Raw genomic sequence first — 27,590 nt, forward strand, 5'->3', positions numbered from 1 at the left:
TCCACAGTAAAAATGACATTTTCTCCCTGTCAGTTAACAGTAAAGACGTAGTGATGTAATTACTTCACAAATACTTGACATTGTCTTTTTTGTATTTCTAAAATTTAAGCCCAAAGCATCGCACTGGGAGCTTTCTTTGACTTACTACAACGGTGTTTAATTTATGAAGTGTAAAAAATACTAAGACGTAACAATGAACTTGTATTTCTTTTACTTGAGACATTTCAGGGTTTAAACTTCTTTATATTGAAAGAAAGAGGAACAATTTAAAGTTTTTTTGTTTTGCTTGTTTCTAAGTTAATGGGAAAATGGGTAAATTTTAACCCATTAATGCCCAATGTATCATATTATATTCAGTTTTTTATGATGTTTTGAGACTTTAACATCAATGGGATATTTTCCCCCCTGCAAAATGTTAATGAATTGCATAATAAAGTTAAGCATTTTTTTTTTTTAAACGCAAGAGTTAGCAATAGGAAAAAAAATAAAAAGTCATATATGGAAAGTAAAATTGAATTTTTTTTTTAAACAAATATGTCAGTTGGTTCAATAAACTCTTTCTGGCAATCACTTCATAGCTCAGGCTTTAAGGGTATATAAAATGATTTTAACAGCCCTGCTTTAGATAACAGTAGAGTGAAAGTGCTTTCAATACCAAGAACTACAAGTGTCTTGATGACAGGGGGTTTCTTTAATATATAAAAATAAACCAACAAAAAAGAAATTTTATAGAAAACAGAACTGGAACTAAACTGACCTTAAGAGATGTCACTTTGCGACAAAGAACTGGGAAGTGAAAGCTAAAAGTGAAAAACATCTTAGTACCTTTGAAAAAGCTTGTAGGAGCTGGCTGGAACCCATATTACTCATATGCTAATAAATGGATGTATAGTGCAAAAATCAAAGCACTCTGCTGCACATGTTTGTATGGACTATGTAGTTCAATGTAGCATGTAATCACTGAAAGGAAACCCGAAGAATTGAAATACAGCGTTTCCATTTATTTAGAGAATTTGATGATAAATTGTTTACTTAGGTCACATAAAAACATATAAATCATTAATGAGTTTTTTCTGAAACTTTTTTCCACTTTAGTCTTTCTGAGCTGACAAAGACTGTTCTCTATTAAAAAAACAAAATCTAAGAGAAGTGAAGACCTCTCGGTCACAGTGCCAATCTGGGATCAGTGATTGTGCTATATCTCAGATAAAATTTTAAAATCATCAGCTATCATTACTGTTGAGCACAGAAACTCTTGTTGCCCAGTTACTTTCAAGTGAAGATTCAGCTGGAGATCGCATCAACAAGAGCACATTTGTGCCATATACATATGCAAAGTGGATGTCCCTGAGTTTCAAGCATGTTCTTACTTGGAAGAGGCACTTGTAAAACACAGTGCAGAGCTACGCGCCTGCACCTGTGCTTAGACAGGAATAAATCATTCGATCATCAAGACATTACTACTGAGACAAAAGACAAAAACTTAAGGATTAGAAAGTGGGGTCTGTGAGTGATCAGAGGAAAACCCGTGGAATGGCATTTTCCTCACGATCATCATAGACACGACCATGGAGCGTGCCCCCTTGATAGAACTGGCGGAGGTTGAATTTGGCAGGTGCAGAGACGTACCACATCACCACCCCTGTGGGGTTCACTGACACTACAAATTCGGTGGAGTCTTTGAGCGATGTGGCCTCATCTGTGAAGACATTGAAAACCTACAAAGAAGACGGGAAACAGAAGTGAATTTCTCTAGCAAGTATAAAGACAGACATCTTGCTGATAGAACACTTTTGGTCTCAGTGGGAAACCTTTGGTCAGATTTAGCTAGTTTCTCATCATGTGTTCCTTAAAGATCTGTTCTAAGTCCCTTATTGTTCTCATTGTATATAGAATAGAATAGAATAGAATAGAATAGAATAGAATAGAATAGAATTCAACTTTATTGTCATTGCACATGCACAGGTACAGGGCAACGAAATGCAGTTTGCATCCATCCAGAAGTGCTTTAGTGATATAGATATATTACAATATATATTAGCAATAATATAGATATGTAAGTATATTACAGAAATGGGTCTATTATGGTATGTTATAATGTACACGGTATGAAGTATGTTGTGAATATTCTATAACTATAGGTATGTACAGGCTGTAGTGAGTACAAGCTATGTACAGGATATGAACAGGATATAAATATGAAAAACTATACAGAATATGAAATAAATAACTTTACAGAAATCTGGCCAATATGGCCTACCACTAGGCCATATTAGTAGTAATATCCATTTCCTATCATCTGTATGCAGATGATATTCAACTGTACCTTTCTTTTAAACCTTATGAATTGGATAAACTATCCATTCTAATGGACTGTCTTAAGGAAATTAATGGTTGGATGGCAAACAATTTTCTGCAGCTTAATACAGACAAGATAGATAGATAGTTTAATTCTGGCTCCAGAGAGCATTAAGCCCCAAATTAGACAATGTTTGGGACCTTTCTCATCCACTGTAAAACCTCTGAATCTTGGGTTAATTTTTTACCAATCTTTTGATGCCCACATCAAGTCTTTGACCACCTCTTTGCTTTCTTCACTTAAGAAATATCACTAAACTCAGGACTGTTGTCTCTCAGGGTGAATTGGAGATGCTTGATGCCTTCGTCTCCTCCCAATTAGCCTGTTGTAATACCCCTTTTCCTTGTCTGTCAAAGGCTTCTATAAATCGCCTTCAAGCTGTCCAAAATGCTGCGGCAAGCCTTTTAACTCGCAAATCTTGCTAAAGAGTCTGCACTGGCTTCCAGTTAGTTTCAGATTTCAATTTAACATCTTGACTCGTACTGTTATGGCCTTACGAGGTGAGGCCCCCACTTATATTGTCAAGCTACTTCACGCCAATTCTCCAAACTGGATCCTTAGGTACACTGATAGTGGTCTACTGGGGATTCTACACAACCAAACAGGATTATGCCTTCCAAACCTTAGCGCCAAAGGTATGGATCTCTCTCTCTCACTCTCTCAGAGTGATACGGATACTAATATGTTCTCAAATATATAAAAGCTATATTTAAAAGTCCAATATTCCGATATATCTGTCAGTATATTTTTGTCTTTGAGACTTCCAAACAAAGAAGTTGTAGAGTGCCCCCTGGTGGATAAATTATTCAGACAGCAATCATAACAGGGTTGAAGGGTGTTTCTCCACTCTCTTTTCCTAATTTTCATTCATCAGCCATTATAATGCTGACACCAATTACTAATACCGGTCGATAATATTGCCCGCTAATAACTGGTTTCGACTCTACTTCAAATTGTAGAATAATAATGTTCAGAAAACTGAATTTGTAAAGTGGCAGGGAACAGATGTGCAACTGGTGTATTATGGCTGAATTCCAAATCTCCAGGCAGAGGGAAAGGAACAGCCCAGGGATTATACACAATATACACAGATGAAAGCCATCTCCACATTACACACATAATATCTTCTCCAGACTAGAAACCCATGTGATGAAGCCCAGAAACACAATTGTTGGTCTGTTGTTAAATCTTGTTAATGTTAATGCATATACACCACACTGACAAAACTTTTGTCAGTGTGGTGTATGTAAAGGCCCAGCATTACTACATCTTCTTTACCTTTTAGTGTGACTGCATTTGCAGGATTTTTTTTATCGTGTTCAGCTTAAAGGGATTTGATACAAAACATACTCACAATGTTTTGTTGTTTTAGTCATTCGATTGATATCCTAAAAGACCTACAACACATATGTTTCCATAATACCGACACCAGTTAAGCTCGCACAACTGCCCTGACCTGCTGCAGCAGTTTCAGCACCAGCGTGAGTGACTGTGCAATTTTTCTGTGCTCAGTGTGAAATAAGAACTGGAGCCTGCACTTGTATGACATCCAGCTTGCCATCCTGACAGCCCCTTTTTTGTGTTCTCTTCCAGTATGACTCATTGGACCAGTGCCTGAGTTCCAGTGCTCCAACCATAATAACTACACCTGCTTTAAACGAGACGCCTGACTGTCACCCAGAGCCGCTCTGATTTCATGTCACCAGCCTGCCCCTGTGATCCGTCCTTGTGTATGATGAGCTGGACTTGCAGTTGATACTTTGTTGCTGTGTAGCTTGTTTCTTGGTTGTCGTGTGAGACACTCGCCACACCCTGGAGACTGGGCCAGGTGTTAGCTTCCACATGTCACACCACCCCAACTGATCACAGATCAGGAGTTGCTCTACGTGGATGATTTTGGTAGGTTAGTGCAGCACATGATTTAATTTTATTCACGTAATCCTAATAAAAGACTGAGTCATGTACCATGCTATAACGCTATAATATTTGAAAAGATTTCAATCTTTTGTTTGTTTGTTTCTTGGATTTTTTTTGTTTTGTTTTCTCTAGTGCCGTTTTATGTTGTTAACCTTGAAACTTTAAAAACAGGAAAGTCTGAGTCAACCTTGCTTGCTAAAATTACCTCCCTCACCCCTAGTGAACCAGGTCGAAACACGATACACATCCCTCCTAAGTCTATAAACACATACCTTGTAGCTGCCTGCGGTGTAGTTGAGTTTGCTGAGGGAAGTCGTGTAGCGATAGGGCATGTCTGTACGACGGCTGAAGAACAATAAAGCGCTGGCATTCTTTGACAGGGGGCGCCAGAACACTTCAATGCCACTTTTCTCCTGGGAGAAAGAAAAAATGTGAACAATGAAACAAAAAACAATGCACAAAAGTCCACAAAAAGAGTCTTTTTAAAAAAAAAAATTGTATCTACTAAATTGTGCTTCACCTTCACAATGCGTCTTCCCTGGATACCCAGGGCATCCTGGTTGATGCTGATGGCCATTTTGTTCCGCAGGATGCTCTGGGCACCGCTGGAGATGGTGCGGAGGTCGTTAGACATGAAAAGAGGAGCCGCCATGATCGCCCAGAGAGCCATCTGAGAACGAGACTGTTCCATGCTGAGGCCAAAGTCGCCAATAATCAGCTGTGAAGATTAAAAATTTTCACACCAAAGAATTAAATTGGAGGCTGTAGTCTCTAGTACATGTAATCTCTCTTTCAGTATGGAGGTGTAGCTGAATGATTTGTGCAGAACAAATATATATGTAGAGCACTGAAGAGGCTTAAACAAATCGTAAATATAGACATATATAAAATCCTGTTATTAACATATAAAGCTCTACATAGACAGGCTCCAGCTTATATAGCAGAGTTTCTGTGACTGTATCACTGTAGCCAGCCTCTCTGGTCCTCTAACCAGCATCTCCACCTGCCCCTCGCTCTGATTTTTAAACCAGAGGTGCAGGTGGAGATGAGGTAATTGCGTCCAAACTGTGGAATGGCCTTCCTCAGTCTAACAGGCCAGCTGATTCTGTGGTTTGTTTTAAACAACTTCTGAAAACCCGTTTTAGTAGGCGAGCTTTTCATTTGGAATGAATGTCTAATCATATGGTAGATTTTGTGTTTGTTCATGTGTCTGTAAGTGAAACATGTATATGTGGCTTTTCTATTGTTTATGCTATTCTATAAAGCACTTTATAACTATTATTATTATTATCATTATTATTATTATTATTATTATTATTATTATTATCATTATCATTATTATCATTATAAATATGTTTATATTTGGGGAAAACAGTACAAATTTCAATTAAACAAACCATATCAGGGTCGTTCCACCTTCCGGGTCCTGCTGCAGGTGTCAGGACGTCCTGGTTTTCAAAGAACCAGTCAACAATGTTCAGTACACTGTCCCAAGAGTCCTGGATGTCACCATAGTTACGCCACAGGTTGCAGATCTCACCCAGCTGAGTGTAATTTACCTAAAAACACACATCAGTTTCATATAGTGAAGAAGCAAATACTAAGTATTAGAACAGGATTCGCACAAAACATCAAAAAGTATTTTGGATTTTAATTGTACCTTAGGTGGCAGCCCACCCTGGTAGGCAGGCCAGCTGCAGGAATAGCCAATGGGACGCCCTGTAGCATTTAAAGCCTTTGACATGAGAGGGTAACCTGTTCAAGACAGTGAACAGGAGATCTAAAACGAGGTCCCAATCAGCAATATCTTAATATCCACACAGAAAAGGTTCAGTCTTGTGTTTTTACCCTGCTCTTGCTCCGTGGCATTAGAGTAACAGCCGTCATATTTAAACATATCCACCTCCCAGTCTGCAAATGTCTGAGCATCTAATTCGATCTTATCCAGCGGGGTGCCAGGGTAGCCCCCACATGTGAGTTTGCCCATGTCCCCATAGATGCCCAGCTTTAGGCCTCTGTCATGCAAGTAGCGTGCCAGCTTCTGGATTCCTCCTGGAAACCTGAAAGAGTAATATCAAACACACATGTTTAAAAATGCCTTCAGTTTTAATTTTGCAACCACAGTATGATTTTTTTTTTTTTTTTATCCTGTAACCCAATTTCCTTTTGCACTTTCCAGGGAAGTGAAAATTCATTTTTGTGCTGACACTAAAACACCTGCTATGAATCTACTGAGTACTGTGTTTTGTTATTCATGTGATTGTATGACTGTCACACTACTTCACTGGGTGTAGGCCAATAACAGATATATGTTTACAATGGTCTTTGTGCTCACACAGCAAATACTGCACCTCTTAGGATCAGGCTGCAGCCGTCCCTGATCGTCTCTTTGTTTGGAAGACCAGCAGTCATCTATGTTCACGTAGACGTAGCCGAGTTCCTTCCAGCCATCCTCTGCAAGTCTGTCTGCCATGTCCATGAACAGATTCTCACTGGAAGAAGGACAAAGATGTTTCATAACGGTCTCAATCGCATTCCTATTTATGCTGATACTGCATTTGAAGATAAGAGTGTAAAGAGCACTACCATATCTCTTACATATGCAGTTCAAGCCAACTGCTTCTACTGGCTTTCTTAAAAAATATCCTGTCATTATATCTCTCTAAAACTGAGACTAGACCATTATTGTTATAATACCTAAATACCTTTTAAGGTTTTAATACAATCAAGCCTGGTGGTACACATACAAAATTTTGGCTTACCTGATGCAGTTCTTGGGGTCGTTTTCACAGTCAATATCACATCGGTATCGTTCCCATGCCAACCACCCCATGGGAGGGGTCCTCATCAGTCCATTGTCAAGGGCCAAAGTGGTCCCAGTGAGCGCAAAGGCAAAAAAGAACACTGCAAAATGCATTTCTGCAAATACAAAATTACAAGTTGAATCAGATGTCAGTGCAGTGTGTCAAAGACGAGCCAGAAGAGTACGTCCAGAAGACTAAATAGCAAAATACAGGTTAATGATTGCAGCACCTGACGAATAATCACCTGACATGGGTGTGAACGCAAAACAACCTGCTCGGTGACTTACCAGTGAAATAGACTGATTGTGTCAGATGATCAAATGAAAAGCCGATGCTTATGTAAAGGATATTCTGCTAAATAAAATTTATAATATAAAAGTTGTTCGCAACATGATCGCCATCTGGTTCTTGTAAATACACAACACTCGATCTCAAGCGAGTTTTTTGTATTATGAACACTAACTTGACGGTAGCTTATTATTTAAAAATAATCTGGCATAGATAACAATTATTCTAGCAATTTAAAACGCAGGAAATTTAAATACACTTTTAATGATTTAAATGAAGGGGTTTGCTGAATACATGCATGAAATGAAAAGCTGAACTCACTGAAGTCCGATCACGGCTCTTGGAAACTGGAAGCTAGAAAGAGCAAATAAGACCAAGGGCTCAGCCTCCTGCAGTCCGATTCTGTGCCCTTGTCTCCGGTCTTCCCCTCACTTCTTTAAATAAATGCTGTGATAAAAGAAAATCTGCTCGGTCCTACTGTAGGGGAATATACAAAAAAGTACACATGACAAGGAAGTGGGAGCCACGTGACAAAGGAGCCCTATCAGCTGACCACAAAGCAGGAAGCAATGGTGAAAAAACCGCCGGGGAGACCGTTGATTACGGTTTATTTACTACAGTTTTGTAGCTAATTTGATCTAATAAACACCTTTTCCAATATCGAACTGTTTATGTTTAATGAGGTCATGTTAAATGTGATAAAATCATTCATACAATATTGTTTTATAAAAGCTATAGATTGTAGTAGCCTTCACCTCTCATTTGGAATTACAATCCTGATAATGTCCGTGTGTGATGAACAAAATTACAATTGCTTCTTCATCAGAGAGGGAGCCTTATTATTAGAATTATTACAGCAAAAGTGTAAACATATCCACATCCAGCAGGAGGAGCACTTGAAATACAAAATTTCGAACCACAAAACCTGGATTTAGTTGCTTCAAAAGTTGCTAAAAATTCATAGATGATAAATGCTATAAGATAAAGTCATCGGACTCTCACTTTGGTAGAAAAGTTTATTATTGCCATTTTTCATAGATTTTATTAAAGACACGAGAACAAAGTATTGTATTTTGACCAGCTGCTAGTAACAAAGTGATTAAAGATACCATTTTAAATTAGTTATTTGCTATGTGTAGACACTACACTGGTTCATCCCTTGAATTGGGTGCCTTTTTTATGCTTGAAAGATTCCCAGGTCGGTGTTAATTGTCTGAACAAAAAAAACAAACAGTCCTGAGATAATGGTCAGGTGCCGTGAACGGGCTGAAAGTGATAAGGTGGTAGATCATGAACAAAGAAAAACTCTGAAAAACTTTTAGAAAGCTTATTAAAAAGGACGACAGTCAGGCTGCTTTGAAGCAAAATATAAGAGATGGCCCAAAACGTGTATATTACTGTATATTTAACAGTTGTTTACTGTTTGTTTTTTGGGTTTTTTACACTGGAATATTAGGGTGACGCACTGACGCACGCAGCCTTTTTGTTTTTCTGATTGGCTCAGACCACGGTGTGTCAAACGTGACATCAAACAGGAAACGGTGAAACCTATGAGCTGCTACACAGGGAAACATGGCAGACGCAAGCCAGGGTAAGATACTAAGCTGCAAAAACTACTTAAAAAAATAAATAAACCAGGGGTTTAAACAGTATATTAAAAATCCATACAGCAGCTACCTTTATGTAATGGATCCAAGGGTTATATCACACGGATGTAAAAGCTGCAGGCATGCTCCAGAGCTAACTAAATGAAAACAATTGCAGACGAGGGTTTAATATCTCTCATTTGGACAGAATCGTCTCTATTGACATAGACTTTAGGGTGGGTAGCTGGTCTGTTGAAACGTTTATTGTCCTTTTTTGCGTTTAAACAGACTTCCTGGTTTCAAGTTTCAGTCGTCCACTCGTTTTCATTTTCCCTTTAAAGTGACAGGAGCAACTTCGCGCATGTGCAGAACAGTCTGCGCATACAAGTTAGCAGACTAGCAGTATCACAGTGTAAAGGTGGCACATTACACATAAATAACTGCATTTAATCCATCCGTGGTGACCTCTTGCAAGTAAAGGGCCAACTGAAATAAACAGACTTCCTAGTTTCAACTTCCTGAAATTGTAGCTGTCAGACAAACAAGTGAAGTCAAACCTGCATTTGTGATCACACTGTCATCATGGGCATGAATTACATGGTAATTTGGGGCTTTTGAAGATTCAGTTTGAACTGTTTTTTTCTACTGTGGAATGATTGTACAGCATACATCTTTAACAACTTTTAAAAACAAGAATTGAGTACAAATGTTTACATTTCTTTTGAATTTTCTGAGATCCACACACAGTCAAAAGTACATAGAAACTCAAATATATATACATATATCTCCACTAATATTTACACTTCCACCACATGCTTTTGGTAGCAAGCTTCTGACACAATTCTGACTGGATATTTGAGTCTTCATGGAGAAATTGAAGTTTGTTTCAAGTGGTTGGTTTACTGACACAGACCTGGAATTCAAGCATAGTCCACAAATTTTCAATATGGTTGAGGTCGGTGCTTTTAGAAGACCATTCCAGATTATTAATGTTAGCCTGCTTTATCCATTCCGAAACCAGTTTTGATGTGTTTTGTCGATTGTTGTACAGTTGGAACACCCGATTTGTGCAACGTGGCAGTACCACTGGCAGCAGAGGATGATGCTACCACCACCATGCTTGACAGTTGGTACAGCATTCGTGAAAGCCTCACCTTTACTCCTCCAATTATGTGTCTTGTAACTGTGGTCAGATATCTCAATCTTTACCTTGTTTTGCCATTAAACTTGCCTCCAGAAGGCATTTGGCTTGTCCATGTTGGCAGATGCAAATTTTAGTCAAGCTTTTGAAGCAGGGGTTTCTCACCCATGGTGATGTAAAACTGGCTTCACTGTGTACAGTGACACTGGTGACGCAGTTTCCTGTTCATGGCAGGCTTGAGCCTTTGTGGTTCCTGGGTTGTTTCTGAACATCCTAACCTGTTTCCTCTCATCTGAGGGTGACAGTTTGGGTCTTCTTTCACACCTTGGCAAAGTGGTGATACTTTTTACTCTATACTTAGATAGCATTGTTTGAGCTGATGAACTTGAAATCTGAGGTTGTGTAGAAATGGCTTTAACAGACCTCAACTTGTCAATCCAGTGAAGGCCGTCAAAGAAATCCTTTTTAAGCTAGTAAACAGAAATTCCTCGTTGTAGTCGATCATGATCACCAACGAGAAGTTGATAGGCCTTTACCTTCTCAAGTTAAGACGTTCAGCACCACTTAAAAGATGATTGTGTATCTATATATTTGACCTTGTGTGGATTCGAGATTCAAACTTCAATTCAAACTTGTGCACCCAATTCTTGTTTTTTGCAGTCATTAATAATGTATGCTGGTCAATCATTACACACCCTGGAAAAAGAAAGTGCAAAGAAATCATTACAAACCCAAAATGATTATGACATGCTTGCCCATGATAAGTGGATGTCAACTTTTGACTACAGCTCTATTTTTCCCCCTTAAATATAACAGAGAGGTAGTAGTGAGGCACAACACAGAAATCCCTTTTTAGTTTCTAGTGCTTGTTTATGTTTTATGAAGTCAGGTAAAATTTTGTGGGATGAAAACACTTTTCTACCCAAGGAAACCTTTTTCCAGATGACTACTAGAGTAATACAAACTGAGTGCATATACTTAGAACTAGTGCTTGGATTGGCTTTCAAGTGTAAATCAGTAGACAGTACTTGACTTAATTCCTTTTGTATTTCAGGTGTTTTTGGTGTGGTGTCAGCCCTTGTTGGAAGTGGAGCGGCAGGTTTTGTGTTCGGAGAAGCTGCGTTATTTGCAGTTGAACCCACTCTGACTGAAGATGGCCTCCTGCTTAACGCTGCAACTCTGGCTGCTGGACGGGCCGGTTCCACTGGTGTTGCAGTAGTGACTGCATGCCTCGTGTTCACCTCGGTACTCTTATGTCTTGGAAGTGGTTTCCTCCTCGCTGCCATGGTGATGACACTATTGAGTAAAGTTGGAGTGAGACTGCCCTGGTTAGCAGAGGCCACAACAGGAGCCTCTGTTGTGGTGGGTGCTGTCACTACTGGATTGTTAGCGGGCGTCCTTCCACCGTGGATCTACATTGTGTTGCAAGGTGCTCTGGTCCTTTTCGTCTACTCATACTCCAACATTAATGACATGACCACAGCTCTATTGATCATCTTCACCACTCTATACCTCAGTGTAGTGTATGGACAGTTGGGAACCTTTTTTGGACTCATCAGCATGATTCTGACCATCGTTGTCCTCTTTGTCCTTCGAAGGCTACTAACAGGCCGTGTCCCTCGAAGACCCAAATCTAAAACTGGGTGCAAACTGCTGGAGAGAATATTCTTCTACTCTGTTTTTGTGGGGATTCTGGGATTTTTTGTGGGCTTAGGGGCAGGTGAAGCAGTAGATGGGTCAAAAGAAGAGGTGGTTGTGATGCTGCAGTCAGTCCTCTGGGTGGCCTATCTGTCTGCGGCGCTGCTTGGAGCTGGCCTGGGAACTGTGGCTATGGTCGGACTGGGTCCAGAGGTGGCTGGTAAGGTTGCTTTGGGAGTTGCTATAATGACATCAGTGGCTTTGAGAGCCATTCTGCAGTGGAGCTCCTCTCTAGGGGCCCGAGGCAGCACAGCAGGGACGCTAGGGGCGGCCACAGCTGCAGGGGTCTCACTTGGAGCCGCGAGTGTTGCAGCAAGACGGGCATTTGACTCAAGGAATTCAACTTTAGCAGTTTTAGGTTCGGTCGTCGTCGGTGCAGTTGTGGCAGCAGAATGCCAGTTACTTAAAGCAAGTCCGTTCACCGCATCAGAACTCATAACAATCACCTTTGTTGCAACAGGGGCATTTGTCCTGGGTGCACCAAAGAGCCCGTTCCACACTCAGGTGAATCTGCAAAAGGGCCTCCTCACGGGGACTGTGCTAATAAAAGAAATCGGCATGGAAACAGTCACCGCAGCAGCAGCACCTATTGGAGCCGGGGCACTTGGGGCTGCAGCGCTGGGCACCGCGGCTCTGGGGAAACTGGGGACTGTGGGAGTCCTAGTGGCTATAGTGTTGGCTTTGGGGAGCGCTCTAAGCGGCATGATAGGAAAATCACCACCAACTACAAACGCTCACAGAGACTGATTGACGCCTGAGTTTACATCTGTCTGTAAATCTTCTTGTGTTGCTTTTTCGCAAGTAAAAAACGTAAGGCAAAAACAATAAATGCAGTGTCATAAGGTATGGTATCTGTTATACAGATAAAATGCTCGTGTTTTAATGTGCTGTTGTGGATACCAGTGTTAAATAAAAACATCAGAAAGCTTTTTTTTTTATTTCAGTGGCCTTAATCATCCTCTTTCTTCTTCTTTTTTTCTAAGCTCTTCACAGCATCACTGCCACATTTCCCAAGACATGACTGCACACTGGCAGTTTCTTTGGTTTCGTCTTAGCAACAGTAACAGAGGTGCTCAGAGAAGGGGGGGTAAGGCAGGAGAAAGACAGAAAATGATCAGAAGGCGGAAGAGCATCTTAGAACTGATGTGTTTAGGCAGATAAAAGTAACCAGAGTAAAGCTTACAGTAGTCTCTCTGAAAATATTATATTTTGCATTGATATTGATTTAGTAGATCTACAACGATGACAAACGAGACTTCACCTGCCTGGGAACTAGAGGCTCTGAGAATCTCCTCTATCTTAAATGTGTTTTTGTATTTGAAGGCGCTAAATCTAAATTAAAAGGTAAGCCACTTTTCATGGTGGGACTGAACTGAGGAATGGAATGGAGTTATTTTCTGCTTTAAATCTTTTTGTCTCGTTTGGAAGAGCCTTTAAAAGTCATGAAAACTTTGATCATGCGGTCAGCTGCAAAAAAAATAAGACAGTAATGGGGCACGTCACAACTTTTCCGTGGATTTTCACATTAGTGTTGTAACACAGTATTCCACTAACCAAGAGGATTAACCTTTAACAAAGAAGCATGTCTCTGAACCGGGTCCGCACAATGGACACGGAGCCGTCTGCAGAGTACTCGGTGGAGTACTCGGCCCAGGTTTCCAGTGATCCGGGCCGTGACGTGGGTCGGAGGCGTGAAGTGACCGTAGTGCAGTCCAGCTGCTGCCGCTGCCTGCCCCGCGCAGTGCGCCTCACCTTTACCCCCGAGTCGTTGGAAAGGCTCTATCAGAACTACTTCCGTCGGCAGAGACAGGAGAACCTGCTAGTGCTGGTGATGTTCGCCGCTCTCTTCAACAGCTTCGTCATCATAATGTGTGCGGTGGTGTACACTGAGGACAAACTGGCGATGGTGGTGGTGGCAGCTGTGGGGCTAGCAGCGGACGTTGCGCTCTACGTGTTGTGCTGGTTGCAGAAACTCCCCGCATCACCTGTGTGGCGCGGAGCAGTGCCCTACATACTGTGGCTGATGGTCACCGTGCATGTTTTGTGTTACATGGGACTGAACTACGAGCGCTTTCCACATGCTAGTGACTCGGTGGGCTGGCAGACTTTCTTCATTTTCTCCTGCTTTCTAACTTTGCCACTGAACCTGGTGGCCCTGCTTGTCCTCGCTGTCCTCTCGTGCGGGATTCACACTCTGGTTTTGGGGATCACGGTGGCTCAGAAGTTTAAGGATGGCGCGCAGGGGGCGATGCTGGTCAGACAGGTAAATGTCTGGTAAACTCACAAGGAATAAAGCAACTAGAACTTTGAAACGTTTGTAAATCCAAAACAAACAACAACAAAAAAGAAAAGCAGAAACTGTGATATTAGATGTGTGTACATTTGATTCTAGGGCAGTGGTTCCCATCCAAGACCCAAATTTATGCATGTTGTCAGTTTTTCTTTTTACTAGGCTGCATCAGCTCTTCACCAGGCTAGAGCACTGGTACCCACAGTAAGACCATTATGCAAACAGTGCAAAATTTAAGGGGCCTCACACTGTTTTAGGGCCTAATACCCAAGTGGAGAGGTGTGTGACAGGTAAAGTGGGTTTGAATTATGGATAGTAAATACATTCATAATTCACTACATTAAATAAACCCCTTTGTTTTTTTGATTTTGTGCAGTGTTTTGTTAATGCAAACTAATTTCCTTCCATTCACATTTGTTGTCTTTTTGCCACACTTGGGCTAAGTTTTAGGGCCCCAAAGGTAAATACATATATATATGCCGGATATAATATTATTTTAAACGCAGTCTCAATTTATAATGAGAGTGCATGTGAACACACCATGTGTGATTGCACTGCATGCCAAATAATGTAGTTTGGGCAATTTGGAAACAAAATTGCATCTAAAAGTTAAAAGTCAGTTTCCACACACTGATCTTTACATTAGATTCAATTTATTGTCACTGCAAAGTACATTACTCAAATAAAAATGAAATTTGGCATCCACTTCAATGTAGAAATAATATAAACATATATACATACAATATATACATACATTATATTCACACATTAGGTTTATCTTATATATAAGCTAAGATAAATGCTTTGTTTATCCCATATTTGGTAAATTCATTTCAGCAGTTGAGAGGTTGATGAAATTATAATAATTTTTATAAATATACTGTATATTATAATGCATATTATTATTGTCCACACAAACACTTTTGTGGCACTTTTTGTCCTCTTTTTCAGTTGCTAGCCAACGTGATGCTGTACCTGTGTGCCGCCATAGTGGGTGTGATGTCGTACTACATGGCAGACCGGAAGTACAGGACAGCATTTTTGGAAGCTCGTCAGTCACTGGAGGTGAAACTGACACTGGAGGAGCAAAGCACCCAGCAGGTATATTACCCATACCCACGTGCACATTTTCTTTGGTGAGTGAACGCATTTTCTTATTTTTGGCCAAACAAACCCACAAATGCACAAGTACACAAATAGAAGGGTGAGATGCGACACGCTGATTAATTACAGGATGTTTTGCTCAGCTCAGGACTAATAGGTTGTTAGAGAGGCAGTTGTTTTCACCAGCGCAGCCACCGTCAGGGACCTGACACAATAAGGTCCCTTTAGCACTTTGCCAGCCAACAGATGCAATAGAGAGAATGAGGACATGTTACCCCATGAAGCATTTTAAAAAAGAATTATGTTTTTACACTTTTTATTATATTTTAGCCTGTTTATTACTTCTTCATTTTAATCAAACCTCAAGCTGCGTTCAGGTCACCATTTTGCTGTAAATCCTTTAAGATTGCTCTTTTGCGTTCCTTACAGTCACTATGGCATGCTTTACCTTCTGTGGCATCAATATTAATCTGTTATGAAGGCTTATCTCGGCTAGAAGAGGTGTTAAATTAAAGAAACGGCAGTAACGCATCTAACAGCAATCGCAAATTGCGAAAAAACTGGCAATTACTCACCATCATCACAGATTGAAAGTTGATACAAATGTGCAGTTATTGTCACCAAGCATTTAATTCTTCCCTTTAAACACTGTCACGCCTGCCTGTGACTATTTGCAAAACAAAGACAGCAGACTCTTGAGAGTTGTTTGAAAAAGGGGCGGAAAAGATGGTGAAAAGCGAGGGACGTGCGGATACGGATGGGGAGGCAAAAAGACAAAGGAAGAGACAGAGGAGAGATAGTATTCCCACCGTGCCTTTTCAGTGGGAGACTGGGTCAAAGATGGAAAACAACCAGCCAGTTAGGACATATCTGACCACTTGACGCGATTCTTGAGAGCTAAGAGGAAAATAAAATGTAAATTTGTACACTTTCTGTACACGTACAGAAATAGGGATGACTTTTCTTTTCCTATTTCTCACATCTCGCACCTTCTTTCAAATCTTGCTCTATGTAGGAGGAACTATTACTGTCCATCCTGCCCAAACACATCGCTGATGAGATGCTGCAGGGCATGAAGAACCAGGCAAATCAGAACGAAGTCCAGCAGCAGCAGCAGTTCAACACCATGTACATGTATCGCCATGAAAACGTTAGGTTAGGATCGCTAAAAAAAAAAGTCTTTTTAATTTTATCAAACCTCTGTTTCACAATATTTTTTGCAACAGGAAAGTGTTACATTGTTTTTAATCATCCACTTTTATTGCAGCATCCTGTTTGCAGATATTGTGGGCTTCACCCAGTTGTCCTCAGCCTGCAGCGCCCAGGAGCTTGTAAAGCTGCTCAATGAACTGTTTGCTCGCTTTGATAAACTGGCAGCAGTGAGTATCAGAGTGGTTTCAACTGTTTTTTCCTGTGAGATATATGTACCCATAAGCCACTTTATTAGGTACACATAGATTCAACACGGTGCTGGAACATTCCTTTTTGTCATACTGACATGATAACATCACACAGTTGATCCACATTTGTCAGCTGCAAATCTTCAGTTCTGCCTCATCCAAAAGGTGCTCGTGACTGTGGAGACCAGTTGAGTACAGTGAACTCATTGTCATGTTCAAAAAGCCAGTTTGAGATGGTTTGAGCTTTGTGACATTCCTAGAAGCAGCCATTAGAAGATGGGTACACTGTGGTTATATAGGGATGGACATGGTCAGCAACAATACTCTAGTGGGCTGTGGAGTTTAAAGAATGCTAAATTAGTAATAAGGGCACAAAGATTGGCAAGAAAATGTCATCCACACCATTACACTAACAATACAAGGCAGCATGGATGCATACATTCATGTTATTTAAACCAAATTCTGACCCTACCAGCCCTATGTTACAGCAGAAATCAAGACTCATCACACTAGGCAACAACTTTTCAGTCTTTTTGTTGAGCCTATGCTAATTGTACCTTCAGCTTCCTCTGCTTAGCTGACAGCAGTCGCACTCGGTGTGGTGTTCTGCTGCTGTAATACAGTTTTCTTCAAGGTTAGATCTGTTGTGCCTCCAGAGATGCTCTTCTGCATACCTTGTTTGTAAAGATTTGGTTATCTGAGTTACTGTTGCCTTTCTATTAGCTCGAAACAATGTGTCGTTTGACATCTGACATCTGAAACCAACAAGGCATTTTTGTCCAGACAACTGCTGCTCAGTGGATATTTTTCTATTTTTCCTCTGTAAACTCTAGAGATGGTGGGAAAATCCCAGTAGATAAGCAGTTTCTGAAATACTCAGACCAGCCTGTCTGATACCAACAACCATGCCACCTTCAGAGTCACTTAAATCACCTTTTTTCTCCATTCCGATGCTCCTGTTTGAACTTATACATTAACAAGCAGTTGAACAGCTGTCCCTAATAAAGTAGTCATGTAGTCTATTATTAGATATATTACTACTGGATATTTCTGAATTATCGTTGTTAAGAATTTAACAAAATTCTATGCTAGCTTGACTTGGTGTAATTTATGTAGCTTATTCTCTTGCCTCCATTCTAGTTAGCACCCAGTTTCTGCTTACCTGCGATGCTACTGTACTACGAGTGCACAGACAGACTCTGTAAAGCTAGTAGCCACCATGACATCACCCATTGGTTTTAGACATTTTAAAACCTTAACATTAATGTTTTGACTGCCACCATGTTGGTTTATAGGAAGTCATTCCAGTATTTTGAATGAAATGATTGAATGCTGAGTCATCAGCGAGGGCTAACAAGTTTGGTTAGCAGGCTACATCCATAAACTATACAGCACATACAGATATATGCTAAGTACTGAAGCACAGTACTTAGTTAGCACAAACCTCTTGGGTGATTTGTACAACACAAGAAGTAATATTATTTGTCAGATAATTCCTCCAAAATGCTATACACAGTGTGTAGAGGTCCAGTTAATAGCAGACAGTCATCAGCTACAGTTCTGTGTCTGCACACCTGTCAATTGAAGCAGGCTCACCCCTTACTTAAAGTCTTAGCGGTTCTCAAAGTTATAAACTAACCGACCACTGCATAGAATATTGTGAATTAGAGCTGGAGCAACTCTGCCAGACAAAGAGATGAGATGACACAATTTCTTGATTTCTACAAGCATCTTTTTTCTGAATTATGTTCTGAGAAGTGTTTATGAGACTATATAATGACATTATTGGATTGTTCGAGTTATAGTACCAGTACCTTTCTGTTATTGAGGTAAACATCCATGTCTGATCTCATATTACAGGAACATCATCAGCTGAGAATTAAGATTCTTGGAGACTGTTACTATTGCATCTGTGGTGTTCCTGACTTCAGGGAGGACCATGCCGTTTGCTCCATAAAGATGGGCCTGGCTATGGTAAAAGCCATCTCGTAAGTAGTGACTTTACTAATTAGGAATAAAGGAGGAAAACACAATGAAAACATTATTATTAAAACATTAGAATTAGAACTGTAATTTTTTTTAAAACGCTTACACAAAATAATGGAGAAAGGAAGTCACCACATAGAGAAAAAAAACTAGAGAGGAAAGAATCAATTAAAATTTTAAAGCTGCTTAACAATATGAGCAACAGTTAATTTTCCAGTGACCCCTTGATTTCTCTCATGGTCTAGGTACGTTCGAGAAAAGACACAAACCGAGGTTGACATGCGCGTGGGCGTCCACACCGGCACCGTGCTGGGAGGAGTACTCGGGCAGAAACGCTGGCAGTTTGATGTTTGGTCCACAGATGTCACTGTGGCCAATAAAATGGAATCTGGAGGGATTCCTGGGTAGGAAAATTGTGCGCTTCCTTGGTGTCTGCGTAGTGTTTGTCTGAGAGCAGTTCATTTTTTTTCTAAATTTCACTATTTTGTATGCTATCTAGGAGAGTGCATATTTCCCAGACCACAAAAGACAGTCTGCATGGGGAATTTGAACTGGAGCCGGGGAATGGTGGAGAGAGGTGTGAGTACCTGCTGGAGAAAGGCATTGACACTTACTTAGTTCTAGTTCCTAAGCAGAAAGCCAGTGGAGTCAATGGAAATGTGAGTGGCTTGTGCCTTTATCCCATACAAAATAAATAAAATCAGTTAAATGAAAATGTTTTGTTTTTGTTATTGATGTAATATTACCAGGTGTCTTATCTGCTTCTCCTCCTCAGACACCTGGTACACTGACCAATAGAAATTCCAAACAGTTGATCAACACCACAGCATCCAATGGGAATGCAGTCTCACAACAGTCCACACCTACTGAGTCTAAAAAGGAGGTGAATTACAGCTGCCGGTCATCATTTCAGTAACCAAAGATTAAAGTGTGTTGTTTATTGTGTATACATGAGTAAGGCCTATCTATATGTTTATAAAAAGATAAATGATTTGATTTATTTTTTCAATTATAAAAGACAAAGGTTCGCTTGGTAATTTTGTCTGTATCTGATGCGTTTCTCTTTGTATTACTGGCAACCTTAGATGAATAACAGAGCCGAGGAACAAACCATCAACAGACGACTCCAGCAGGAGCTGCTGGAGAGGGAGACTCAAAAAATGTAAGAGAAAGAAACCCCAAAATTTTAAAAAGTGCAATAAAAGGATTCATTTTAAAGACTAAATAATAGAAATCGGATTCGGTGTTCCAGGAATTGAAAAGAAACAAACTCAGTGAAGTAACCCACCTGCATCTCCTCAATCTGTGCGCCATCTCCCCTTTTTAGTATCAGTGTCCTTCAAAATGTTCTTTTCTTCCTGCTACATCTCACTGCATTTTTGACAGAATGAAGGATCATGTGATCAACCCAGTTTCTCTGCGTTTTGTGGATGGAAAGTTGGAGGACCACTACTCCTCAGAGAAGGAGAGGAGGAGCGGAGCGGCCTTCTCCTGCTGCATGATTGTACTCCTTTTCATCACAGCAATGGAGGTCTTCATAGACCCATTGTGAGTTTATGTATCATGTATGTGTCACTTTATAGCATGGGTGGCACAGCAGTGCAGCACCATCACCTCCCAGCAGACCTTTGTATGTGGAGTTTGCATGTTCTCCGTGTAACTGTGTGGGTTTCCTCCCGCAGTCCAAACACTTCCATGTTAGGTAATTGCTGATACTAAATGAGTGTGAGCATGTGTGGTTGTCTGTCTCCCTGTGTTAGCCCTGCTATACACTTGTACTGGGTATACCCCGACTCTCACCCTGTAACAGCTGGGACTGATTCCTTGGCCATGTATGAGTTCATATACATTTTGTTTATGTATTGTTGCAGTGATAGCACATGTTAATTTATTAGAAATTGTAGGACGTTGTCTGATGATGTGTGTTCTCCTTCTAGGTTGTTTGTGAACTATGTGACCCTCGCAGTAGGACAGGTGTTGCTGCTAATACTCACAGTATGCTCCCTGGCAGCCATCTTCCCCAGGGTGAGATTTTTTTTTTAAAAGGAAACTTAATTCTTTTGTAAATTGTCGATAATAGTAATCTATTAATTGCTAAATGCCTTTGATTAGTTGTTCAAACCTCTCTAACAATAATGCAGAGCCTAAAAACTATGGTGATGTGACAAATTGAGTACACCCCATGATTCAATAGGTTTTAGAGCAACCTTAGCAACAATACCTTGAAGTAACTGTCTGATGTTATCAGTCTCTCACATCATTGGGTGGGAACTTTGGCCCACTCTTCTATACAATGTTACTTCAGTTCATTGAGGTTTGTCGGCATCTGTTCATGCACAGCTCTCTTAAAGTCCCGCCACTGCATTTCAGTCAAGTTGAAGTCTGGATTTTGACAAGGTCATTGCAGCACCTTGATTCTTTTCTTTTTCAGCTTTTCTATTGTAGATTCGCTGATGTGCCTGGGTCATCCTGTTGAACAACCCAGCTAAGGCCAAGCTTTAGGTGTTGGACAGATAGCCTTGCTTTTGACTCTCGAATACTTTGGTATACAGAGGAGTTTGTTGTCAACTCAGTGACTGCAAGGTGTTCAGGTCCCGTGGTTGCAAAACAAACCCAAATCATCACTCCTCCACCACTGTGGTTGACAGTTGAGGTGTTTTTACTGATATATGCTGATATATTGCGCTTGGTTTTTGCCAAATACAGTTGTGTGCATTACAGCCGTACATCTCCATATTGGTGTAAAGGACGTTGTTCCAGAAGTTTTGTGTTTTTTTAAGTTGCAGCTATGCAAACTTAAGCTGTGCTGCCACACTCGTCTTAGAGAAGAGGCTTTTTGCTGGCAACCCTTCCAAATAAGATATACTTGTTCAGTCTGTTTCTAAATGTACTCTCATGAACTTTAACATTTAACATGCTAACTGAGACCTGTAGAGTCTGAGATGTAGCTCCTGGTTTTTTGTTGATGTTTTGTGCAGTTTTCTGAGGATTGCACAGTCTAATCTTGGGGTGAATTTGCTGGGACATCCACTACTGGAAAGATTGTGCCATTGTGTTAACACACACCTGAATGCTCCAAACCAGCAAGCTGACAAAACCTTTGCTTTTATAGAGGTGCTCACACTTGCTAGTCAAGTGCATTTGATTAGCAGCACTTGGCTGCTTCTTAAGGTCTTAATTCCTATGGAAGAAGTAAGGGTGTACTTAGCTTTTCAGAGCACTGAATTCAGTCGTGTGAAAAACATGTTCTCACAGGGCTTTAGCTAAGTGATATTTAGCATTTTGATTGGTTTTTACAATTGATAAGGAATTTTTCTCAAAGCAGTACTGATTTTATTGTCACACAGGACAGAATGAAAGTTATACAGTTTACACTACACTATATAAAAGTTGACTATGTTTTTAACATTTTCTTATCACAGATGTTCTCCAAGAGGTTGGTATCTTTCTCAATGTGGATTGATCGCACCCGATGGGCGAGAAACACATGGGCCATGGCAAGCATATTTGTTCTAACCATGGCTGTGATCGCTGACATGGTACGACTTCAAGAAACTTGGTAAAACTGCATGTGTGCATGTCCGTAATCGTGGCAATATGGATAAACTTTTTTGTCATTTCGTTATATAACTTAATGTCATAACAGGAAAATACATACAATCAGTTTCCAGGAAATTCCAGTAGGGATTAATGTACAACATCATATCTCCCAATCTGAGTGTGTGTGCGCATTCGACTTTCCATAAGTGTGTTCCCACTTTGTCCTCATCAAACTATCGCTGCCTTTTATGTGTCTGACTGTATGATCCCAGTGGGGTCTATTAGTTGTCTGTCTTGCTGCCTGCTGGCTCATTTGTCACAGCCCCATAGGAGCAGCTTGCTACACACGCTGCTGCCTTTGTGGGCTGACGAGAATAGCGGATGCTAAAGAGAGCATTCATTTCTCTGCTACGCTGTCACGTAGAAGTGACAGTCGCCCTTTGAAGAAAATGAAGGAAAAAATAAAATAACGGAGCATGTTTTACTACTGCTGTTCTCGTATCCGGGTTATTCTCGACAAGTTTTAGCTCAAAATGTGAAGTTGTTAATTTTTCTGCCAGTTGGAGTGAGTGGATTTTTTTCTTTTCGTTGTGTTGCAGTTAAGTTGTGCACCTCCATCCCTTCGGATCTTCAACAGCACGTCTGGTCCGATGTTGGAGTCGCTTGGTGACGGAGGCTGTGCAGATAATCCGAAGCACTACAGCTTTATGGCTGTGATGTCACTAATTGCAACAACCATGTTGGTGCAAGTGAGCCACCTGATTAAACTAGGCCTCATGGTGCTGGTTGTCACAGCAACTGGAGCCGTTAATATCTACAGCTGGCGGGACCTATATGATCTGTATGATTACATGCAGTTTGCCTCCTACAGGTGAGAAATGACTAATCATCGATAGATGTCTCTTTTAGGTTATTCTGGGCGTTTTGCTTTAGGCTGGATTTGCTGCTGTGTCTACAGTGCTGTGAAAAAGTAGTCGCCTCCTTCCTGTTTTTTTAGGTTGTTCCAGATTTGTCATACTTACATAGTTCATATCATCAAACAAATTTTAATAGTTATTAGACAACGATAACTTGAGTAATAATAACGCAAAAAGAACATTAAGAACATCTCATAGTTTCCAAAAAACATTTTGATGATCCCCAAAACTTTTGGGAAAATATTCTGTGGACTGACGAGATAAAAGTTACATTTTTTGGAACATTTGAGTCCGGTTCCATTTGGTATAAACTAACACAACATTTCGTAAAAAGAACATCATACCTCCAGTCAAACATGGTGGTGGTAGCGTGATGGTCCAGGGCTGCTTTGCTGCTTCAGGACCTGGACGACTTGCTGTAACTGATGGAACCATGAATTCTGCTCTTTACCAGAAAATCCTGAAGTCTGACTATGAATTCCTGCCATGAAGCTCAAACACACTTGGGTTATGCAGCAGAACAATGATCTGAAACACCAGCAGATCCACCTTTGAATGGCTCAACGAAAGCAAGATGAAGGTTTTGGAGTGGCCTAGACAAAGTCCAGACATAAACCGGGTTAAGATGCTGTGGCGTGACCTTACACAGGCCGTACATGCTTGAAAACCCTCCAGTGTAGCTGAATTAAGACAAGTGTGCAAAGAAGACTGGACCAAAATTTCACTACAGTGATGTGGAAGATTCATTGCCAGTTATTGCAAATGCTTGATTGCAGTTCTTGTTGCCAAGAGTGGCACAACCAGTTATTAGGGTTAAGGGGCCAATTACTTTTTCTCTGCACTGTTAATGACAGTATTGTCTCTAATGGTATCCCGCTTTTGTATTTTCAGAACATTGATAGTCCCATCCAAGTATCTCATGACAGTGATGATTATTGTTATGATGATTGGCTTTTACATCTTTGCACGCCACGTGAGTGTCACATCTATGTAACACCCGGAGGGTTAGAACCTGCACAAGAAAATGTTGTTCAACAAAATTCAAATTTTTCCATAATAGGTTTCTCTCAAAATATTTCATTAATTCTGTCTGTGTTGCGTGTCTGTGTGCAGCTGGAGCGACAGTCCAGGAAACTATTTCTGTGGAAGATTGGCGTGCACGATCAGAAAGAGAGAGTCTTTGAAATGAGACGCTGGAATGAAGCGTTGGTCACCAACATGCTGCCAGAGCATGTGGCAAAACACTTTCTGGGCACTAAAAAAAGAGACGAGGTATATATGTTGAGTTTGTTACCATAGGAGTCAGGGAGAGAAAACAACATGAGATAATGGAGGAGAAGTCATATTAAACAGCATTTTGCGATTTAAAACCATTTGAGCTTACACCTTCTGTGTGAGCAGCAGAAAGAGTTGTTCAAAAGCAGCTTAAAGTATTGAAGTTACCGCAGGTGATGCTGTACTGTGCCATCTTGTGGTCTATCTTATAATTACATATTAGTGGCAATAAGCTTAAAAACTGTTTTTTATGACCCAACAAGTCATTTGTTTTGTGTAGGAGCTGTACAGCCAGGGGTATGATGAAATAGGGGTAATGTTTGCATCCATCCCGAATTTTTCTGATTTCTACACTGAGGAGAGCATCAATAACGGGGGCATTGAGTGTCTGAGGATTCTCAATGAGATCATCTCCGACTTTGACAGCGTGAGTTCTGGCAATGTTGCACACTAAACGTGCAGCTCTCATGTGACCTCAGAGCATGAATGTAACACCAGGAAGTAAAACTAATCAGTTTCCACTTTCCCCACCAGTTATTAGACAGGGACGAGTTCAGGTGCATTACTAAGATCAAGACGATTGGAAGCACCTACATGGCCGCGTCAGGCCTCACACCGGAAAGCAACACAAATGGATACGGCAACCGCAAGGTGTGATAATCTATCAGCATTATATGTCTATACCAATCTGTTGAAGCCTTTTATCTAAACTGATTATTCTAATAATTGTAAGAGCTATTTACTGGTTGTCTACAGCCAGAGGACCAGTTGCTGATTGAGCGCTGGCAGCACCTCGCTGACCTGGCAGACTTTGCCTTGGCCATGAAAGTCACCCTCAACAACCTCAACAAGCAGTCCTTCAACAACTTTATGCTACGAATCGGTCAGTGTGTGCACCTGAGAGTGAGTCTGAGTGTCCAACTGCAAATGTGCACATGTGTTCATGTCTCCTTTTTGATCCCTTAAGGTCTAAATAAAGGAGCAGTTCTGGCCGGAGTGATCGGAGCTCGTAAACCTCACTATGACATCTGGGGCAACACGGTCAACGTGGCGAGCAGGATGGAGTCAACCGGAGTGATGGGAAACATCCAGGTAGCACAACCAAGCGCTCCCAAAAACAAAGATACAGCAAATTTAAGCATCCTTTTTATTGTGTTCATCTCTTCTAAATTCTATGTTCTACTTGGTCCTCAGGTTGTAGAGGACTGCTATGACATCCTGAAGGAGTACGGCTTTCGTTTTATCCGAAGAGGGCCCATATATGTCAAAGGGAAAGGCGAGCTGCTGACCTTTTTCATGAAAGGCAAAGACAAACCCAATACCAAAGATGGTGCAGTAACTACTACCCTTCCACACCAAGTTGGAGACCTTCACTGACGTTTTTTAAAAAATCTCTTCAAATGGCATAAGCCCGATAACAGCCCTGAGCAAAATGTCCGTTTTGTCAGCCATGAATTTCACAGGATCTTGTTTTTTGTGCGCTTCATAGCCCATGTGAAGAATATGACAGTAGACTGACACAACAAAAACGCTAATTCACAATTAACAGGACTTTTATAGCAGTGAACTAATGTTTAAGAGAAAAAACATGTTTTGTAAAGTTGTATATATATTTAAGAATGTCTCAGAGAGCTCCTGGGTTAAAGATTGCTGCACTTGATTCATGATTTTTTTTCAACATATTTGAAAAAGCAAACACTTCATCCTCTTTGATACAGTCCCTGTGAATAAATTTTATAAGCTCACATATAAAAAGGACATTGTTTAAATGTTGAAAAACGGTATAAAAATTAAATGCATCCCTACAGACAATGAACTGTGACAGGGTGAGGTGTTTATGTATTTTGTGTGGTCATTGTATATAGACCTAAAGAGCTTTCTGTAGCCTTTAGAAAAATTATTTTTTATGTCTGGTAGGTGATTTAAACAAGATCTCCAAATTATCTGAAATAAATAATACCACAATAAGTAGTATTATACATGTAAAGAACTATCAGTTTGTCCAGGATTGGCCACTCCATCAAATTACACCAAAGTGTGTCTCTAAAAAGCCAGAAATTTTATATCAGCATCTACAGGTAACTATAAGAGTCAAAATGCATCTTTCTGCAATCAGGGAGAGAGTGAATAAAATCAAGCAGCATGGAAGGTTGAATTTGGCTAAGAGGATTTTAGAGTAAAACTACATTTTGTCGGTGAACACAGATGCAAAGGCAAGGGCTTTTAGAATAAATTTCTCTGCACAAATAGAGTTCATTGCTTACAAAAACAGTAAACATGGTTTGATTGTTTTTTTTCCAGACCAAAGACAATTTTGGGGGGCAATGTAACCTCATACAATTTGTGGCAAGAATGTTCTGGTTTAGGTTTATTTCACTGCCTCTGGGAGCACACAGCTTATAATGAACGATCCAAATATGAATTCACATCAAAGGTTGCATGAAGGTAATGTGAGGCCATGTGTCTGAAAGCTTGGGTTGAAGCAGATGTGGACTTTTTTTTAACAGGATAATGATCCTAAACAAGAAAAGAGCACACAAAGAATAAATGTAGGGTTAGTTAAATCCTAGAAGCGAACCCCACTGTATTTTTGTGTGGAGGTTTGAAATAAGCAGTACATAACAGAAAAGATACCAAGAAAGGTACTGAAGGAACTGAGCATGTAAGAGTTTTCAAAGCTGCTCACCTACAAGATCATGAAGTATCTTGTGGTATCAGCTGGTTCATATTAATGTTGAATAAACGAATAAAAGAGGTCAGAGGCATACAGCATCTTTATTGGTATGCACTGTTTCAAAAAGGGTCGGGTGTTTGCCTTGTATATTACAAGTTTTCATTAGATAAATAATAAATGACTTTCCTTTTTCCTTTCTTTTTTATGTATCTTGCACTGGAGTTTCTTTTTTAAATGATGTAAGGTAATCACAATGCAATTATACTGCGTTAATAAAACATTTTTGCATTAAACTTCTTGATTATTCCGCCTTGTGGGATTGACTTCAAGATCCAACATCAACTGGTCTGCTTGCCAAAACCATTTGTCCAAAACTGTGCTTAAATTAAATACCAAATAACTGCCATGTTTAATTTAGTCTGATAATACACTCATGTTGATACAGTCTCATGGTTAATATAATTGATTTTCATTCTTTGATTTGGTCTGATCTAATGTTAAGATTTTCATTGGGACTGACCATAAAGCACAAGGTTTGAAATCGGTACATCAGAGGGACAGTTCAGGTTGAGCAGTATGGAGACAAAGTTAAAGAGGCAAGAAGGTTTGGA

At 40.3% G+C, this 27,590-nt stretch overlaps 2 protein-coding genes across 2 annotated transcripts; one reads left to right on the plus strand and one right to left on the minus strand.

Annotated features, from left to right (window-relative positions):
* Positions 1-980: 980 nt before the first annotated feature.
* naga (N-acetylgalactosaminidase, alpha) lies at positions 981-7,894 on the minus strand. The gene is made up of 9 exons (XM_031726223.2): positions 7,690-7,894; positions 7,039-7,195; positions 6,628-6,768; positions 6,125-6,336; positions 5,937-6,031; positions 5,674-5,835; positions 4,797-4,994; positions 4,549-4,689; positions 981-1,718 (listed from the first exon to the last, which is right to left on the minus strand). The coding sequence occupies exons 2-9, from the start codon at positions 7,191-7,193 to the stop codon at positions 1,515-1,517; spliced, it is 1,308 nt and encodes a 435-aa protein (XP_031582083.1). The 5' UTR covers positions 7,194-7,195; positions 7,690-7,894; the 3' UTR covers positions 981-1,514.
* A 988-nt stretch (positions 7,895-8,882) lies between these two features.
* On the plus strand, positions 8,883-26,121 carry LOC116309546 (adenylate cyclase type 3-like). The gene is made up of 21 exons (XM_031726183.2): positions 8,883-8,959; positions 11,150-14,056; positions 15,035-15,184; positions 16,203-16,342; positions 16,455-16,566; positions 18,448-18,575; positions 18,819-18,977; positions 19,073-19,232; positions 19,349-19,456; positions 19,659-19,735; positions 19,960-20,121; positions 20,511-20,598; positions 21,996-22,112; positions 22,713-22,984; positions 23,922-24,003; positions 24,144-24,302; positions 24,586-24,732; positions 24,840-24,956; positions 25,062-25,188; positions 25,273-25,397; positions 25,500-26,121. The coding sequence occupies exons 2-21, from the start codon at positions 13,376-13,378 to the stop codon at positions 25,680-25,682; spliced, it is 3,294 nt and encodes a 1,097-aa protein (XP_031582043.1). The 5' UTR covers positions 8,883-8,959; positions 11,150-13,375; the 3' UTR covers positions 25,683-26,121.
* The last annotated feature ends 1,469 nt before the right edge of the window (positions 26,122-27,590 follow it).

This window comes from Oreochromis aureus, linkage group 15 (genome assembly GCF_013358895.1).
Source record: "Oreochromis aureus strain Israel breed Guangdong linkage group 15, ZZ_aureus, whole genome shotgun sequence".
Taxonomy (NCBI): Eukaryota; Metazoa; Chordata; class Actinopteri; order Cichliformes; family Cichlidae; genus Oreochromis; species Oreochromis aureus.

Coding starts and splice junctions, on each gene's coding strand:
- LOC116309546 (XM_031726183.2), top strand. CDS start 13,376: ATGTCTCTGAACCGGGTCCGCACAATGGACACGGAGCCGTCTGCAGAG. Junction 19,457..19,658: donor CTACTGAGTCTAAAAAGGAG/GTGAATTACAGC, acceptor TGGCAACCTTAG/ATGAATAACAGAGCCGAGGA. Junction 25,189..25,272: donor CAACTTTATGCTACGAATCG/GTCAGTGTGTGC, acceptor TGATCCCTTAAG/GTCTAAATAAAGGAGCAGTT.
- naga (XM_031726223.2), bottom strand. CDS start 7,193: ATGCATTTTGCAGTGTTCTTTTTTGCCTTTGCGCTCACTGGGACCACT. Junction 5,836..5,936: donor AGGGTGGGCTGCCACCTAAG/GTACAATTAAAA, acceptor GTGTGTTTTTAG/GTAAATTACACTCAGCTGGG. Junction 4,995..5,673: donor GGTGGAACGACCCTGATATG/GTTTGTTTAATT, acceptor TAATCTTCACAG/CTGATTATTGGCGACTTTGG.